The 18417-nt window shown below is 40.5% G+C and overlaps 1 protein-coding gene across 6 annotated transcripts in view; it reads left to right on the top strand.

Moving 5' to 3' along the window:
* LOC105916552 (A-kinase anchor protein 6) overlaps positions 1–18417 on the top strand; it is a 421177-nt gene that overhangs the window by 86075 nt on the left and 316685 nt on the right. For all 6 annotated transcript variants that reach the window (XM_036129221.1, XM_036129223.1, XM_036129222.1 and 3 more), the window contains exons 6-8: positions 263–403; positions 521–658; positions 739–993. In XM_036129221.1, coding sequence (XP_035985114.1) covers positions 263–403; positions 521–658; positions 739–993 — 534 coding nt within the window. The remainder of the gene's footprint in view (positions 1–262; positions 404–520; positions 659–738; positions 994–18417) is intronic.

The following is an 18417-nucleotide window of genomic DNA, read 5'->3' as shown; positions in this document are numbered from 1 at the left end:
GTAAATCTTTCTTTCCTCAATTAGAATTATTGTTCTACAAGGAAACTTGTACTGAAAGATAAAAAAGGTTGTTACTGCTGAAACAAATACACTGTGACTATCATGTTCATTTTCTAAGTATTAACTAGGGAGCCCTTTTGCAGTAAATAGATAATTAGTTTTTATTTGTTGATTTTTTTTTTTTTGATTGACCAGTCCTTTCTCAGAGGGAATTAAATGTGAAGAAAGACTAAAATGCTGATGCTACTTTCTTGTACAACAGGGTACCCAGGTTCCATCAAAAATCAATGAGGATAGGGAACACTGGTATGGATCCGATGAGTTTCTGGCTCTCCCAGCTCAGCTCCATGAAACTGAGATGGCAGCTGTGAAATTGGAATGTCTGATACAGTCTAGCACCCTGGTCAGTACTGAACTAACATCCTCTGCTTTCCTCTGACCATAAGCCGATATAATGTGATGATAATCTAACACATCTTTGTGAACTATTTATGATTTTTTTTTTATTTGTTCATTCCAGAACCAGATAGGTTTGCAGGATGTGGATGACTGGGAACTGTCAGAACTTAATGTAGACTCGGACAATGGAGAAAGTGGAGTCAATATGGGTAATATATGGGGGAGTGGGGATTACATTCCATCTCCCCTGCCATCACTGGTATGACATATTTTTGTTGCAAAGTGTAAAAGCAAATCACTTCCAAAAGAAATAACATTTTCCTGTGTACCTTTTCTCAGCATCCTAATAAACAAAACTCAATGCGGTGCTTCAGCTCCACCCCCTCCAATGATATTGCTCCCTCTCTGGAAGAAAGTTTAGAATCAGGGCACTTAAGTGGCCTGTTATCAGATGAGGAAGAGAGCAGGAAGCATGTGGATGGTTCCCTACAACTAACATCGCCCCTGGTGGATGGGCATGGATGTGCTTCTCTAATGAAGAAACTACTGGAGGACATCCAGGATCAGAATGAAGACATCTGGAGAAAGATGGAGGTAATTCTTTTACACACAATTTACATCTTTGCTTTGCACCTGTCCCTCTTTCTGCTTGTCATATTTCCATCACTGTATGCCTGTACAGTATGACTAGAATTGATTGTTGTAGAATTGATAGTTGTCAAACTAAGACTCCTCATTACAGAAGAGTGGACCAGTTTCTGTCCAATCTGCTGGCTTAATGACTTTAACGACCGCCCATTACTAAGGGGTGGACCTGTTTCGGTTGAATTTGCATGTTATCTAAGCCATTACAAGGCCTTTGTTGGCAGTAGTATAAAGCTTGGTACTGCACATTACTCCAAACTTTTTGAATTGAGAAAGCTTCCTGGAGAGGAAGCGAAATGTCTTCAACTACGGAAAACAAGTCCAGTTGCTTTGTTTTTTACTTTTCTTTTTTTTGGAATGACCATGACCTGGATGACTGAGAATCTTCACCAGCATATTTCAGCCAAACTGTTGCCTCCCTCCATCTGATTATGACATATTTTGTGGCTGAACTACAAAATATTTTCACGCTTTTATTCTAATGATGTTGGGCAAATCAACCTACATTCCCTCAACATCATCCCTTTTAAATTTCCATTGAAGAGTGATGTATTGGATCTTCTGTGATCACTTTAATTCATCATCCTTTTTCTAAAAGGTCATGTTTGATTGGCAGGCAGATTGTTGATGAGGCTTTTCAGTGAACTATTCAGTCATAACTGTCACTTTGTGTCAAGAACCGAGACAGAGGACCCAGTATTCAGCCAGACAAGCAGAAGTTTGAAGTAAAAGGCAATTAACAGATAGTGAAACAAGCAGAAACAAAAATGGGCATAGTGCCAAAAAATGTGAGGACCGTGTCCAAAACATCAACATAGTCACGAGTAAAAAAAAAAACAAATAGATAAAGATGCGGAACAGCAAGTACTGAGTCAGAGAACTGAGCACAGAGTCAGAGAACCGATAAAGTTTCAAAGACTTTGAAAAAAAGCTGGACAGGGAACAGGAAAGCTCGATGATCAGGAAACAGTCCAAAAACGGTACGCAGGAAAACAAGCAGGGATCAGGCAAGTTCAGATAATCCAAAACAGGCTAGGTCTGGTACGCGGTGTTACAGGCAGGATCGGGCTGGAAAAACAGGCTCAGGCTGGCTCAGATCTCCAGAGGCAAACAGGGTCAGAATCAACAGGCAAAACACAACAGATAATGCTGGATTAGACTCACCAGTAGGCACTTAAATGATCTGGCGCAAATGACTGGTCTGAAGGCTGAATATATAGTGGTGGAAACAGGTGGATCCAGTGAGAGCTGATTGCAGAAGGGGTGGAGCTGGGCAGCTGTGTGGAGTGAGTGATCAGACCAGGCATCAGTGCTAAGTGCTATGGGCGACTGTGGCTTGGTGGGTTGAGTAGTCGTCTGGCAATCTGAGGGTTGTGTGTTCAATTCCATCTTCCCCCTGCCACATGTCGATGTGGCAAGGCACTTAACCCTAAGTTGCCTACCGAGCTGCGTCTTGGTGTATAAATGTGTGTGCGTTAGTGAGAGCGACTGGGTGAATGTGGCTATAGTGTACAGCGCTTTGGGTGGTCAACATGAACGGAAAAGCGCTATATAAGTTCAGTCCATTTACCATTTATCTAAGATCCTGACAGAACTCAAACCAAGACTGAGACAGAACAAAAACTAAAACAGAAATCAAACAAGAAAGAACCCAAAACAGAGACCTAAACTAAGACAGAAAACTCAAACTATGACACTTTAAGTATGTCAAAATGTAAGTAAGGGGGATTGTACTGCTCATGTCTGCACTTTTAATTGCACTATAACCAAGAGGATGTTCAGGTTTATGTACTGTCATCCAGGGGTGCCACCACAAAATTTGAGCCCATGAAAAAAAATCTGTCATCATTCTACTGACAGACTGCTACTGCTGCCTTTTAAGAGTGTGAAACATGAACAAACCATTTCATCAGATACAGGAGGGTGTCTGGTGGAAATGGATTTTAGTTTTTTAGTCGGGAAGTGGAATATTTTTTTTAACTGGCAAACACACACACACACACACACAATTCCACGGGCCCCTCACAGATACTGATCACACACAATTGCCAGAGCCCCTCAGTCCCCCCCCCACACTGCATCTATTCTCTCACATTTCATTGCTGTACCATTTTAAATCAAAATCTCAACATTTCCAGTTTACTTAGTTTCTGTAACATCTCTACAGATCTATATCGTCTCTCAGGGATCATTAGAATCATATTCATTAGAATATTTTATTAAAAACTGGCATGTTGAAGATTGTTTATATGCTACTTAGTTTTGTTTTTGTAGGTTTTCAATGCTATTTTGGGCATTGGACATGTTGGACGATGGTGGCGCAGAGGTTAGGTAGTTTGTCCTGCAATTGGCGGGTTGCTGGTTCCACTCTGACTGTCTCTGTCGTTATGTCCTTGGGAAAGACACTTCACCTGCGTTGCCTGCTGGCGGTGGTCAGAGGGCCCGCTGGCACCTCGCCTCTGTCAGTCTGCCCCAGGGCAGCTGTAGCTACTAACATTGCTCACCACCATCAGGGTGTGAATGTTTGTGTGAATGACTGTAGTGTAAAGTGCTTTGGAGGTTGTCAAGACTGGTTAAAATCACTATACAAGTACAATCCATTTAACATATTTTGAAAATTTATGTACAGTGATCATTTCCACTGCGATGGACTGTCGACCTGTCCGGAGTGTACCTCACCTCTCGCCCAGTGACAGCTTGAGATAGGCGCCAACACCCCTCGAGACCCCAATAGGGATAAGCATGTTGAAAAATAGATGGATGGATGATAATTTCCAAGGGCCTCATTTATAAAGCCTGCGTACGCAGGAAACGGGACCTGAAACTTGCATATGTTACTTTCAATGGCAGGTTGTGATCTATAGAAAAAAAACTAAATGGAAAAATGTGCAGTCCTCAAGGCAACTCTGACCCATTCGTCTGCTCTTTTTGGAGACAGGGGAAACTGGTGATGCATATAATAAAGTGGTAAATTGCGGCCACAATGCATGACAAGTCCTCTCAGGCGTTCAATTTCAACCCATATCAGACTTTAATCATATATCTACTTCATCATAAGTGTTAACATACACTGTTTATGTACCCCCAGTTTTTTCACTGTAAAAGTGGTCTTTATTGTAGACTTCTTTAATAAGAAAACGACTCTTGAAACAGAAACTATACTTTAAAGGAGTCATCAGCGGGACTTCGGACTTGTCATGTTAAACCTTGTGTGTTGATATTAGGCCTAAGTTAAAACCTTCCAGAAAATCATGAGTGTAAAAGTGACTTGGTGTTTTTGTGTGGGCTCAAAAGCATGCTCTCTACCAAGTGAGTCCATATAAGCATGGTATGGCCTCTCCTGGATACAGTTTATATTAGAGAGACCGACTGATGGCTCTCTTTCTTTCCACATATTTTAGATAATCCAAAAAGCAGCTTTTTTAGGGGAGAAAAAAATCCAAACCTACATGGCCCTGTGTGAAAAAGCGATTGCGTCCCATTATATTTGGTGTAAAAGTAACATGGGATTTCAGAAAAAGAACATCATAGAATAGTTAAATATGGTGATGGTAATATGATGGTCCGGAGCTGGTTTGCTGCAGCAGGACCTGGAAGACTTGTTGAGATAAAAGGAACCATGAATTCTATGTCTACCAAGAAATCCTGAAGGAGTATGTTGGTTTCTACAGCAGGAAGATGATCCAAAACACACCAGCAAGTCCATCTCTGAATGGCTGAAGAAAAACAAAATGAAGAATTTGGGGTGGCTTGACCTGAATCCTATTCAAATGCTGTAGTATGACCTTAAAAAGGGCATTCATGAACGAAAACCCTCCAATGTGGCTGAATGCCATGGTCAAAAATCTGAATTACAGACCTTCTGCAGAGATGAGTGGGCCAACATTCCTGCTGCTAAGGGAGGCCGAATCAGTTACTAGGTTTAGCGGAAAATTAACTTTTTATACAGGGCCTTGTAGGTTTTGATTTTTTCCCCCTTATTAATAAAAAAATTCATTTAGAAATGTCAGTTTATTTACTTGCATCTGGATCCAATTTATGCTCATCTCACATTTTTCCCAGTCTTCAAGACAGGTACTGAATATAAATGCACAGGGAAATTCAAGGTTCCTTTTTGCGCTGAGACATAGCAACTTAACTGAGAACCAAAAAACAATGCAAAGGCTGAACGAAACACAAAACAATCTATAAGTTAGATAAGTGTCCTATGCATCCTGTGATTGCATAGTATATGCTGTCGGGGCCAGCATCTCACACCTCAGTGTGAAATGTTGGTGTATTTGGAGACTCTGTGGCATGCCACTCTATCTGTGAACAGTGGGAGACAGCCAGACAACAGACTTACATCAACAATCATCTGATTGGCATAGCAGGGGGAGTAGAGATGCACATTGATAGCAGAGAGGATAGGAAAATCTAAAACTGACAGAGGATAATTAACCAGGGGGATGTTATTCACATCTTGTGTGATTCTTTAGATAAATAGCTTTTCAAGATGCAGAAACATACAAGAAAAACAGTGTTAACAAGCTCAGAGAAGCGAAAAGTAGGTCTGTTTATAAAGATGTGTGTGTATCTTTATAGTTTTGTGCCAGAAAACATGATTTTTTTACTAAATAATGTTCTTGCCTTGTTAAGTAGATACCAAAATTTGATCTAAATTAGTTTTTCATGTTGCACACACTTATATTTGTATCTGCAAGTAAACTGACTATTTGTTTCAGCCGTTTGCTGGAATGGAGCAGAATTTAGATGAAAGCTATCCAAAAAAACAACAACAACCTTATGACAGAAAGACACACTATAAAAAGAACATCAAATAGTTACATAAAAATGTTACTCATCAAATAAATTATTCTTTCCTTCTCACCTGTGTGTCTTAAAGGCATACTATGCAACATTTTTCAGTTGATTAATGTGTTCCATACCGTTTTGGATGATTAAATTAGTCATTTCAGGTCGAACAAAGGTTTTCTCGGCCGCCCTGGGGGTCTGTGGGGGAAATACCGCACTTGCAATTGCAAGAGCTCACGGCCTGCACACACAGAAGTCTCGCTTTACAGTGAGAACTCCTTGTGTTTTTGCCCTGCCATTCACTATATGCACGCGCGAAAGCAACAACAAAGAACCGCATGTTAACGTCAAATAAACATGCAAGCATATCGAGTTTTATTATTATTATTATTATTATTATTATTATTATTATTATTATTATTTATTTATTTTTTTAATGTTGGCGAGACGCTACCACGGCGGCCGCGACGAGGTGGCGGCTGCGGCTTGGCGAGGCGGTGGCGGTAGCGTCTCGCCAACATAAAAAAAAATAATAATAATAATAAAACTGGTGAGGCGGCGGCCGCCTCGCCAAGATAGCGCTGCGGGAAGCTTGATGTTCATACCTTCACTGTGTTAGTCATTGTTTGTACTGCCGTTTTTTCCACTTTTCGTTGCGTTCGCCTGTCTGCTAAGCTCAAAACAACCGTGCCTGGCTTGACGGAGAAACCAGAACAGCTGAGCATCTTTATGACATGCTTATGTGCACTTTTACTTTCGCCCTCTGGGGGGAGCCTCGCTGGAAAATCAACCCCGGTTGCATAGTATACCTTTAAAAATAATATATTAAATATTATTTATTAAATACACAAAATGTAGTAATATTAAATAGTAAATATATTAAACACACAAAATTAACTGCTCTAATCTGCTGCAGTCCTCACAAATCAAATTAAATATTTTAGTTTTTCCATTTAAGTATATTTAATGAATTTACTCCCCATCCCACCCAAGTAATATGTCCCAGCAGTGTATGTTTGACATGACAAATTCTTACTGTCGGTCCAATAACGTGGCCTGCTGGGCAAATGAGCAGTCTCAATCCCTACAAATTTCTTCATTTCAGATTGTTTAGGTTTTATGCTGAAATTTTGTCAGCTGCTTTTATTCAGAAACTCTCAGCTTTCCTTCTTAAAAGCAAATTAAACTTGCCTCTAGCTACTCACAATCGTACAGCACAAGGAAAAAAATCAGTCTTGTAGAGTTTAAGCAGTGTGCTCTTAACATAATACATTTATAAATTAACTCTTTTTAGGTAAGCAGCAAATGCAATATCTTTAAAATATACTATGAAACAGTTTTATAAAACAAATATTTATATGTTATTCATTAGCATAATCAGCTTCTTTAAATATTAAATTTCCTCATATTGGAAGTAATGTATGAATTATATTACATCAGTTTATACAGTGCGTTCCAATGTATTCACCCCACTTAGAGTCTATAAAAGCTAATGCCCAATTTTGGTGGTTGGACGCCTCTGCACCCTGTCCGGTCATTTTATCCCCCAGGGGCGGTGACAAATCTAATAACTTCTTTTGTAGGAAATCACTCTCAAAAGGCATGGCAAGTTTATTTATATAGAACTTTTCAGTAACAAGACAAATTAAAAGTGTTGTAAATTAACAGAAAAACATTTCAGAGGTAAATATTACACAGGAAAAGAAAAACATTACAATAACAAAGGAATAAGCAAAGTAAATCTTTGACAAGTCTTCTTTCATATATTAACAAACATACAGAAAGCATAAAACCACAGTACTTAATTGTTTCTATTCATAATGAGAAATATGATCTAAGGTCATGTTTTCCAACTTGTCTAAAGCTACAACTAGAATATCTTATTTTCTTTCATTGTTTCACTGGAACGAGCTTCATCATTATAATCTCAAAGCTTTATTATTAGGCCCCTGCCTTGCATGTGCAATGAGGAGGCAGTACTGTGCTTCGCACAGCACTGCACTGCCTCCCATGCAAATGCATGGAGGCACCTATTACTATTCACCTCTAAACTGACTATTTATTAGGCGCCTGCCTTGCATGTGCAATGAGGAGGCAGTGCTGTGCGAAGCACAAATGCATGGGCAGGGCCTATTACTATGCACCTCTAAACGGCTTATTTATTATTAGGCGCCTGCCATAGCATTTGCAATGAGGAGGCAGTGCTGTGCTTCGCAAATGCATGGAGGCACCTATTACTATGCACCTTTAAACGGCTTCTTTATTAATTAGGCGCCTGCCATAGCATTTGCAATGAGGAGGCAGTGCTGTGCAAAGCACAGCACTGCCTCCCATGCAAATGCATGGAGGCACCTATTACTATTCACCTCTAAACTGACTTCTTTATTAGGCGCCTGCCTTGCATGTGCAATGAGGAGGCAGTGCTGTGCGAAGCACTATTACTATTCACCTCTAAACGCGTCTCTATCTTATTATTATTAGGCGCCTGCCATAGCATTTGCAATGAGGAGGCAGTGCTGTGCGAAGCACAGCACTGCCTCCAATGCAAATGCATGGAGGCACCTATTACTATTCACCTCTAAACTGACTTCTTTATTAGGCGCCTGCCTTGCATGTGCAATGAGGAGGCAGTGCTGTGCGAAGCACTATTACTATTCACCTCTAAACGCGTCTCTATCTTATTATTATTAGGCGCCTGCCATAGCATTTGCAATGAGGAGGCAGTGCTGTGCGAAGCACAGCACTGCCTCCAATGCAAATGCATGGAGGCACCTATTACTATTCACCTCTAAACGGCTTATTTCTTATTCTTTATTTTTCTTACATCACGATAAATGCGGCCCGAACCGTAGCGAGCACCCCCACGATATAGGTATCAAAACTTGTGGCTCGATTACGAGATGTGTGCTACTACTTTTATTGGGGTTTCGAGTTACCATGGCAACAAAATTAGCAAAAAACCACCCCCAAAAAACCCATAGGAATGAATGGAGTCGGGTAGAAAGAAAGCCTCAAAAAAGCCTCAAAATGACCATTTTCAACGCTGTACTGTGTCGCCATGCTTTCACCTATGAACACTGTTTAACTTCCAGTTTGTAGATATATCTGTGAACTACTCAGAAGTGAAAACGGGATGTGGATATCTGTTATCGTCTCCTCACCAGTACTCCTCAAATCTCATGTCCAAAAATCTGTGAAATCATCGTTTATAATGAAAGTCAATGACGGAATTCTTCAACTGCCAGAGTGGCCCACTCTAGCTTTTTTAAAAATTTCAAAACTCCGAACAACTTGACCTTACTCGCTCAATTTTCCCTCTATGTAGACAAATTATACATCAAAACGTAGGTATTTTTGTCAGGATTCGGGAAATGTAAGCCTCATTGGTGTGGCATTTATAGATTTTTCGCAAATCACCTCAGACCGACACAAACCCGAAACCTCCTCCATTCATTTCCTATGGAGCGGTTTTGAAAAATGACGTTTGAAAATCCAAAACATCCCATGTTTTTGCATCGTCGCTACTCCTAAACCGTTTTATGTACAGACATGAGACTTTCACACATGAATGTCCCAACCCTTCTGGCACTCACAAAAAAGGAATTTTGTGGATAACTGTTACGGTTTTTCCGCAGGAACAATTTGTTCGGGAGTAGCGAATGTGCAAAATCCTAAAAACGCTTTGGAGCTGCATTTTCCCACATCAACCACTTTTTTACATCGTCGCTGTGTCTACACCGATTTTTGTACAAACATAAAAATGAGCTTCATGGTCCTCAAAAGCCTGCTGATACTCATGGTGAAAGAATTATTTTGATATCTCTTATACTTTTTGAGCTACAGTGATTTGTTCGGAAGCGTTTTAAGAGGATTTCTGAAAATCCATAAAAATGCCATTTAGATCATAATTTTTTACGCCTTTATTAAACTTTTTCCAGCAAAAAACGATAGCTTTTCTTCTTCCCCTATGCGTTACGAACGAAACGCAGAAAAAATTACGTCTCTACCATTTACGGATAAAGAGATATCGAGCGTTGTTCGGGGCAAAGTTCTCCATTATAATCCAATGGGACTTATTGTGAGCAAAGTCTCTGCACTTCGGTAGACTGGCCGCTGCAGGTGTGTCAGTGAGTTTCCATGACGACGGAACTCTGAGGGCCAGAGGGAGAAGCTCCATTAGGATACAATGGCAACTTTCGACACCCGCTGCAGCAGCTGTGATTAATGTAGGAATCTGAAATTCGCACAGTCACTTCCTCTTAACATTTTAAAATTTTCAAGTGACTTTCAGTCATGTGTCAGTTTTTCCTATTGGGCCTTTGCTTCCAACAGGACCTGGCATGATAACCAGACACGACCCAATTGGCCAATACAGCACCACCCACATGTGGGAAATGGCACTACTGACCATTTTGGTCAAATGTTGAGTTCTGGGCCCAGATGTGGTGAGGCTGAGTTGCTAAAGGAGGCCAATGTGACCTATGAACTTTGGTCACGTTTGGTGACATTAAGTATTGGCACCCCTATTTGAGGCACTTCCCAGTACATGATTTGGACCAAACTGACAGAGTACAATCACCCGGTGATACTGAACACAACCTTGTTAGCGGCTAACAGTTAGCATGTTGCTAACCGGAAGTAGCTCTAGGAAGGTCTCACCAACTTCTGCTTCACAGAGTCTGTTCGTACTTTAGAGAGAAAGCTCCACAAGAAATTTGGGCTACGTCGCATAAAGCATCTCCAAGCTATGAGGTGTCAAACAGCCAATGCTTTTCAATGGGGGACCAAACCCCTTATGGTCCCAATACTGCATGCCCATATATGGCACTACAGTATAGCTCAGATGGAAAGTGCAGGCTTTGCATGCAAGAGGTTGTGGGATAGATTCCCGGTATGGAAGACTTGGAGTTTTGTATTATAATCCCCACAGTGTGAATATCAAAACATGTGTGCTGATCCCATGAAGTATTTTTTTGTACCACCCGCCATTTTGAGATACCATGGCAATATTATAAATGACGTATTTTCTCCCTATTTGAGGCACATCCCAGTACAGAATTTAGACCAAACTAACAGAGTACACTCACCCAGTGATACCAAACACAACCATGTTAGCGGCTAACGGTTAGCATGTTGCTAACCGGAAGTAGCTCTAGGAAGCTTGTACAAACTTCTGCTTGACAGATTTGGTGAATTTTAGGATTTTCTCCCTTTTTAGGCACTTCTCAGTACAGGATTTCAACCAAACTACCAGATTAACATCAACCGGTGATGCTGAACACAACCATGCTAGCGGCTAACCGTTAGCATGTTGCTAACCATAAGTAGCTTTAGGAAGGTCCTATGAACATCTGCTTAGCCAGGGTTCTTCAACCTTTACAGACAGAGAGGGCTGTAGCTTTCAGTGAGTCTCCATGACAACGCTGCTAGCAAGAGGCTCCTAGGAGGTCCATTGGCTTAACATGGCACCTTTCGACGGCCACTGCTGGGGCTGTGAAGACCATAGGAATCTTAAATTCGCAGTGTTGCTTCCTGTTGCTATTTCTGACGGTACGGTACGCACCAAGTGGCAGGCGCCTTGCTAAATTTCTTCAGAAATTTTCTAGTTTCTATTGTTTCACCGTGTCCCGTCTATGGTGAAGCACCCTCGGTGGACCCAGTTCTTTTTACCCGGTCAGGCGACCCCCACTTACTTATTACCTTGAATGTAGGACGCATAAAACAGACAAGTATGCTTTTAGTTATATTTTAATGTTTGTGTGATTGCTCATCACACAAACATTATATAGGTATCTAGGTACACACCCATACAAGGGCGGTACACATCCAAACTGTGACATCAACAGAGAAACTGTGTCACCTCCGGGGTGGTATCTGATAGATATGTGCCAATCTTTTGGGTCAGTGCCATCTAAGTGTGCCATGCAGTTCTGGGATAAACAGCTTGTTCCACTTGACCTTGTTGATATCTTAACAGACCCCCTGATGATGTGTCATAATGGCTCATCACCAGTGTTGGGGGGGTAACGCGTTATAAGAAACGCGTTAGAGTACTCTAATTAGTTTTTTTCAGTAACGAGTAATCTAACGCGTTAGTTTTGCAAATTCAGTAATCAGTAACTCCTTTATTTTCCAGAATAAGCACTCGTTACTCCGTTACTTTAAGAATGTCCCTCGATAAGGAAAGTGAAGTCCCTGCTTTTCTGCATTTAGTCAGATGCGGCTGCTTGCGTCTGTACCCTGCTCTTTGCCTCTGTGTGTGTGTGTGTGTGGTAAGCACATTATTTTGAGTTAAACAGCGAAAAGGACAAGAACATGGGTCCGGCAACACTGATGCGTCGGCGCATGAGTCGAGCTCGTAGAGCAAAACCTGTGTCGATGCGCGTGTGGGCTACGTGGCCGATGCAGGAACTGTTTTCGAACTGACTGTTGCGCCAAACTGTTTATGTTCCTTCTAAACTGCGCGCGTGTGCATTCACGCACAGCATCTGGATTCAGCGCGCACAGCAAAGCTATGCTGCACAGTCGTTTCAGAAAAAACGGCTGATCGACACTGAGTAGAAAGCTGCAACTCTGAGCAGCTTTTCCTCCCTTTGTCATTCTCAGCCAGGCCCGTATTAAGACAATGTGGTGCCCCTGGGCACTATACCTCAAAGCCCCCCCCCCCCCCTTACCCGTGCTGTCCTCTGGTCAAAAACATCAGACATAATCAAGGGGATTTCTTTACTATTTACTAACTTACACAACTACATGTAGGCATATGAGCAGTGAGCAATATTCAAATATCTCATTTTAAAATGTTGAAATAAAAAAAAATCTTGATTTATTTATCATTTATTATTATTGTGACATCAGTGTTTACAAAATGAATAATGCATGGTCTTTCAACAATTTCAAGTAAATAGTATAACAATTTATGAAAAATATATTTTTAAAGCATGTGTCATGTGGTGCCCCCCCATGGTTGGTGCCCCTGGGCACTGGCCCACTGACCCTTATGGATAATCCGGCCCTGTTCTCAGCATGTCCGTTTTGAGAACAGATGATATTAGTCAGGTAACTAAACACAGCGCCCGACCGACCATTGAACGTGAGCATGAAAAAAAATCCCGATCACTGGAACGCAAATAACGTGATTCCCCATGGCAATGACAGGAAATAAGTTTGGAATTGCAAATGTCCTGCGAGTACAATTAGAAATAATTAAAGAATGCATATGGAGAATATTAAACCATAAGAAACAATGTCGTTGCTGCTGAAAACCGCAAGAGAAAATTGTTGAAAAAGTCAATGCATGCGCAATATGAAAGTTATGTGATGGGGAATTAAAGCTGCTTTCACCACACTTCACTGTTCAACACAAAAGGGGGAGTATGTGTTTGTGTGTGTGTGTGTGTGTGTGTGTGGGGGGGGTGCATTGAAATGACATGGCAGCTAAAAATTTGTAAAAAAATAAATAAAAAAGCCAAAAACGAAAAAGTAACGCAATAGTTACTTTTACTGGTAACTAGTTACTTTTATAGTTGAATAACTCAGTTAGTAACTCGGTTACTTTTTGGGAAAAGTAACTAGTAACTATAACTAATTACTTTTTCAAAGTAACTTGCCCAACACTGCTCATCACCAAAGATGATCAACCAGTGGAACGACAACTCTTAGTCTGTCGCTCTCCCAGAACAGTCTGTCATTCCGTCCAGTCCAAGCAATCCAAGCACGTAAGCTTCTGGCTTCCAGAGTCCATCCATCCGTGATCTCCATGGCAGTCCATAGTGCTGCTCAGTCTCTGGGGTCACACAATCTCTGCTGGTGTGCCCGAAAGGCACTTTGTAAAAAACAGTCCAATTGTCCGTTAGCCCCCCCTGTTGGTGTGCCCCAAAGGCACATCACAACGAAAACAGTTCCAAGAAATGGGCCGGACAAACTTCAATTAAACATCTTAGCATCAATCAGCATGAATACTTCATAATTCAGCATTTTTTAGTCAAGACCACAGTCCAAGCATTTTATCTACAATTTAGGGTTCAACTATTAGACCTAGGCCTGTTTTAGGTTCCTATGCGCACATTATTATAAGTTTACTTTAGACTAGATAAACTAAGATTGTTCATTAACCAAGGCCAAATTCGTCTACTCTACCTCCACCCCAAGAAACCTCCTACTTGGTCCTCCACTCTCCATTCCTATGGACAAACATCCATCACTTTCACAAATCCAAGAGTACCAGTAGGGGGCATCAGAGGGCGGGCTGAGCCTCCAGCAGAAAAATCCCATCTCTCTAAGAAATAGTAAAAAACCCGATAGAGCCCAGTCTAGGGGAATCCCACTCTGGGCAAATCTGAGCGAGAAGACACCCTGTATTGAATCTAAAAATTAGCCTTACCAAGTAAATTATGGATCTGTGATAGCCATCAGATCCTGGCTCTCTATATAATAAAGCAAAAAGATTGCAAGAACTGCAGGTCTTGGTGTGTGTGTCTGTAACAGAGAGTTTTCATTCTTAATTATAAAACCATAGCGATCAACTTAAGGCAACATCACAGTAAAAACGTCATAACACATAAAATCAAACATGGAAGTCAGTGGAGAAAAAAAAGGAGAAAAATCGGTTTTGTGATATAAAAAGAGTCTGTACGTCAACAACGCAAGTAAAAAACTGTCAGGCCAGTCTGAGCACGTGGCAGGCATGAATCTATTCGCGCATAAGTGTTTTCAGGCAACTGCTCCTTCATGGCAAACAGAAAGAAGAAAACATTAAAAAAATCATAGGTCTCTGGCATGTTACTCCCAAACTTCTTAAGTCCTTTTCTCGCTCCTCTTCGTGGACAAAAACGATTTAGTTGGATGGTATTTATTGTTCCTTCCTGGCTTGGGCAATAAGCATTTTATCCCCAGTAAAATGCTCTGTGAAGATGGTTGGCAGACACCAGGCCTTGTTTACTGTTGAATAACAGAAACAAGGTGTAATTAATGTTCTTATCAAGACTCCCAATCCTTCTGTCATTTACCTTCTTCAAACACTTTCACATCCAGATATTTCCGTTCACAATTATTGTGCTCTTAGCTTAACCTCCTTTACTGTAATCATTAGATCTTGCATTACTCTTATATTTAAGAAGAAATCTGAAAGTTCAACATTATCTGCAGCACCATTTCTCTATAATTCTTTCCCAAGTGTGTCTTACCTTACAATGTCCACCAGTTGAAAAATCTCTGCAACAGAAATTTATCATCATATGTTCCATGGCTACTGTGACACGGTTCATCTCAATTTATTTAGCACACAGGGAATTGTATTAAAACCTTTCAGAAACTTCTTACTGAACCAGCTCTAAAACACTTTACATTTTTCTTAAAAAGCCCAACAGAAAAACCCTTAAGTTTGTAAAAGAAAGCTCTACTATATATATTTGCAGAATAATGTTGTGATATTAATCAGAAGCAGCCCTATGTACTTCTTGTCTTATTTTGAAAAGCTCAGCTGAGAAAAAGGGAAGTGTGTGCATGCCCCTCGTGCACACAAAGTCGTGATTGGTTGCTATTCAGGAAGTGGGCGTAGCCTAGGGCGGAGACAGGAAGTAGTTCTGTGAATCAGTTTCAGCTTGACATGCATTAAACCAAAAGACTCCTAGTTGAATACGTCTTTCCCCCAAAGCGAAGAGCAATTCTAACCCCATTAATTCTTGATTTTTTAATCACTTCTGCTTGTTTTAACAGACAGCTTTTGTAAACAACCCTGGTTGTATTTTATGTCCCCCTGTTTGAATCTTGTTTGAAACAAACCTTTAAACTGGAGTATGCTGTGAGCAGTAACTCATTGTTGCTTATCGCCCCCTGACCATGTAAGAAGCTCCATACTGCTCTAGGTCTTTAAACCTGTTTCAGTCATCTAACATTAGTTTAATTGATAATACATCCAAGCATAATTATATCCCCAAGTAAATCAACCCTTTAACAAGTATCTTGTTCTTGTTCTCATGTGTTTAGTTCACCCTTGAAAACCTTTAAGCAGACATTACTCCGAGTGATTTTCTTACATTTTCATTCATATTACCGTTGCTTTTTCTACAGTTTTTCCAAATTTAGGATCTGTATGGGGCCATAATAGTAGCTTTAACATTTGCAAATGTCTTCCACAGCCGGAAGACACAGCCTGTGAGCCTGTGAGCCTGCGCTCAGGGCAGCTGGTAGCCTGTGAGCCTGTGAGTCTGCGCAAGGGGACACAAATCGAAAAGATGCGCATACAAATCCTTCCACGCATTTGTGCATCTCACACGGCAGAAGTGTAGCAAAAATCACGTGTGTAAAGAGAGCCAACCGAAAAACCGCTTGACTTGTAACCAATGATTTGTCTGTATTTCTGGGTCTTGAAGCGAAAATACTTCAGACACAAGTGTCTCTGTGTGTGCTTACAGATTGATCTACACATTTGCGAATCTCAGTACACATTTGCAGATCTGAATACAGATTTGTGGATTTTTTACACATTTGCAAATCTCTGTACACATTTGCAGATCTGAATACAGATTTGTGGATTTTTTACACATTTGCAAAACAAATTACACACAAGTAGTTTTACACATTTGCAGATAGTTGTACAGACACACAAATCTCCTCACATATTTACAGATTTATTTACACATTTTCAAATCCCACTGCACACGCACAAATCGAGGTACAGACACACAACTCTCCACACACATTTGCAAATGTTAAAGCTACTATTATGGCCCCATAGATCTGTGGTTTGTTAACTTATATCACCCAGTGATCTATAAATCCTTATTTTATGTTTGCACCGTCTTGTCCCAGCAGATTAAAAATACCCATTTTGCTTTTATGTTTCGTCAGTCACTGTCTGTTGTGATTATTGAAGAAATTGTGCAGTTCCCTTGAACCCTCTTAAATATTGACCACCCGTTGGTAAATGATCAGCATTAAGTTTTGCCCTTTATCTAATTATTTGTTTAGCCTTGTTATCTGCACCTTAAATTGATTAGTGGAATTTTTTGTTTGAACACGTCTCTGTGTCCGTATTTGTTTAGGCCTCTATAATTCTGTTCTTTGTGTTTTAAGCGTGGATCTGGGCAGGTCCGAAAAAGTCGTCTCCGATGCTCCTTTTGGCAATCCCAGCAAACCCAAACATAAAAATGTTCACAGTCAGTGTTAGGTTACAGGTAATCCCTGTGGGAACACGACGTTGTCTCCTTGGTCCAACCTGGTTCTAAGCACCTGGGTCATCGAAACACTCCACCACCTGCGACAAATCTCTGACATTTTCAAACCACAGCAGCTATTCCTGGGTCTCCACACCCCCTGTCTGTGAAATGTCTCTCGTCGTAAGCCCAGGCTTTCAGTGTATCTCCTCCTTAGTGTCCCGCTTTCGAGCCCATTAACCCCAAGTTGCATATTGTTGAATCCCCATTTTCAAATGTTCTGTCGTTAAGAGTCCAAGAGTGTGTTCTAGGTGCGTTTCCTGAACCTCAACCTCTCCATGTCATGTTCGTGAAACCTTGTAGTTGAATTCCATCACCTGTGAAGCAAAGCAGTCATGCATAGTCTTGTTCAAGATGTTTTTAGCACAGCAGGAGTTTCACTGTTGGGTGCCATTGCGGCTCTGATGTTCCTCAGAGCCAACCTTCATGCATTGATATCATGTTCAAGCTGTTATTCTCCTATCATTATCTTGTGTCCAGGAGTCACTTCTGCTGTCCTGACCAGATACCAAATGTCCAACTTAATCTAATTGACCTCATTTCTTTTCTGCATGTACGCAAGAGGATAATCGTTAGATTATCCTGGTCTAAAAGACCTCAAGGGTAATAGATGGCTAAACTATGTTTATGTGTTTTTTGTTTTTTTTCTGGATGTTTTAACATCTAGTTAAAGGACAACTATTGTGCTATTTTGTGTTCAAACAGAGAGATGTCAAGTCTTCTCAAAACCTTTTAGGTAACTGTGTACAACTACAAACTATTTTCACTGGTGCTTTAATCCCTAATTTACCCATGTTATTTAGTAGAATAAGGCATTATTCTAATCTTGTAGTTTTATCCATTTAAATCCTTAACCTTTGTGGTGCTTTATTGATGTCTGTCAGAGTGGCAGATTTTACTGGCATCCTAATTATTTGATTCCTATTTGTGCTGCTGCTTACTTTGTGAGCACAACATTTACTGGGTATCTTAATTTCTCCTTCGCTTGAACAAGGTTAAAAGGTTCAGGGTTTACTCTGCTTATATTGAAAAATTAGCTTGCTCACTCGTTCATTCATTATTATTTATGCTATAAACTGCTGCTGTAATGCCTACTTTAACTTTTTCGCCCACTAGTTTTTTCATGATCATAATTATCGCTAATTGATGTAGATGTATTTTTTTTCCATATCATCTGAATTGCATAAATTGTTCTTATCCATTTTCCTTTTACGATTAAACGGCCCCTCTATGTATCCCACTCCTTACTTTAATGACCAATATTCATAAGTTGTTGAACCTGTTTAGGTTTAGCATAATTTCTTAAGCTTCTTTATGCTCTCATCAGGTAAATTGTCATTTTGGTGCAAAATTAATTTCTTTTAGC

This window comes from Fundulus heteroclitus, unplaced genomic scaffold (genome assembly GCF_011125445.2).
Source record: "Fundulus heteroclitus isolate FHET01 unplaced genomic scaffold, MU-UCD_Fhet_4.1 scaffold_147, whole genome shotgun sequence".
Lineage (NCBI taxonomy): Eukaryota > Metazoa > Chordata > Actinopteri > Cyprinodontiformes > Fundulidae > Fundulus > Fundulus heteroclitus.
Note: the sequence above shows the minus strand (reverse complement) of the source record. Positions and strands in the feature narration are given on the sequence as shown.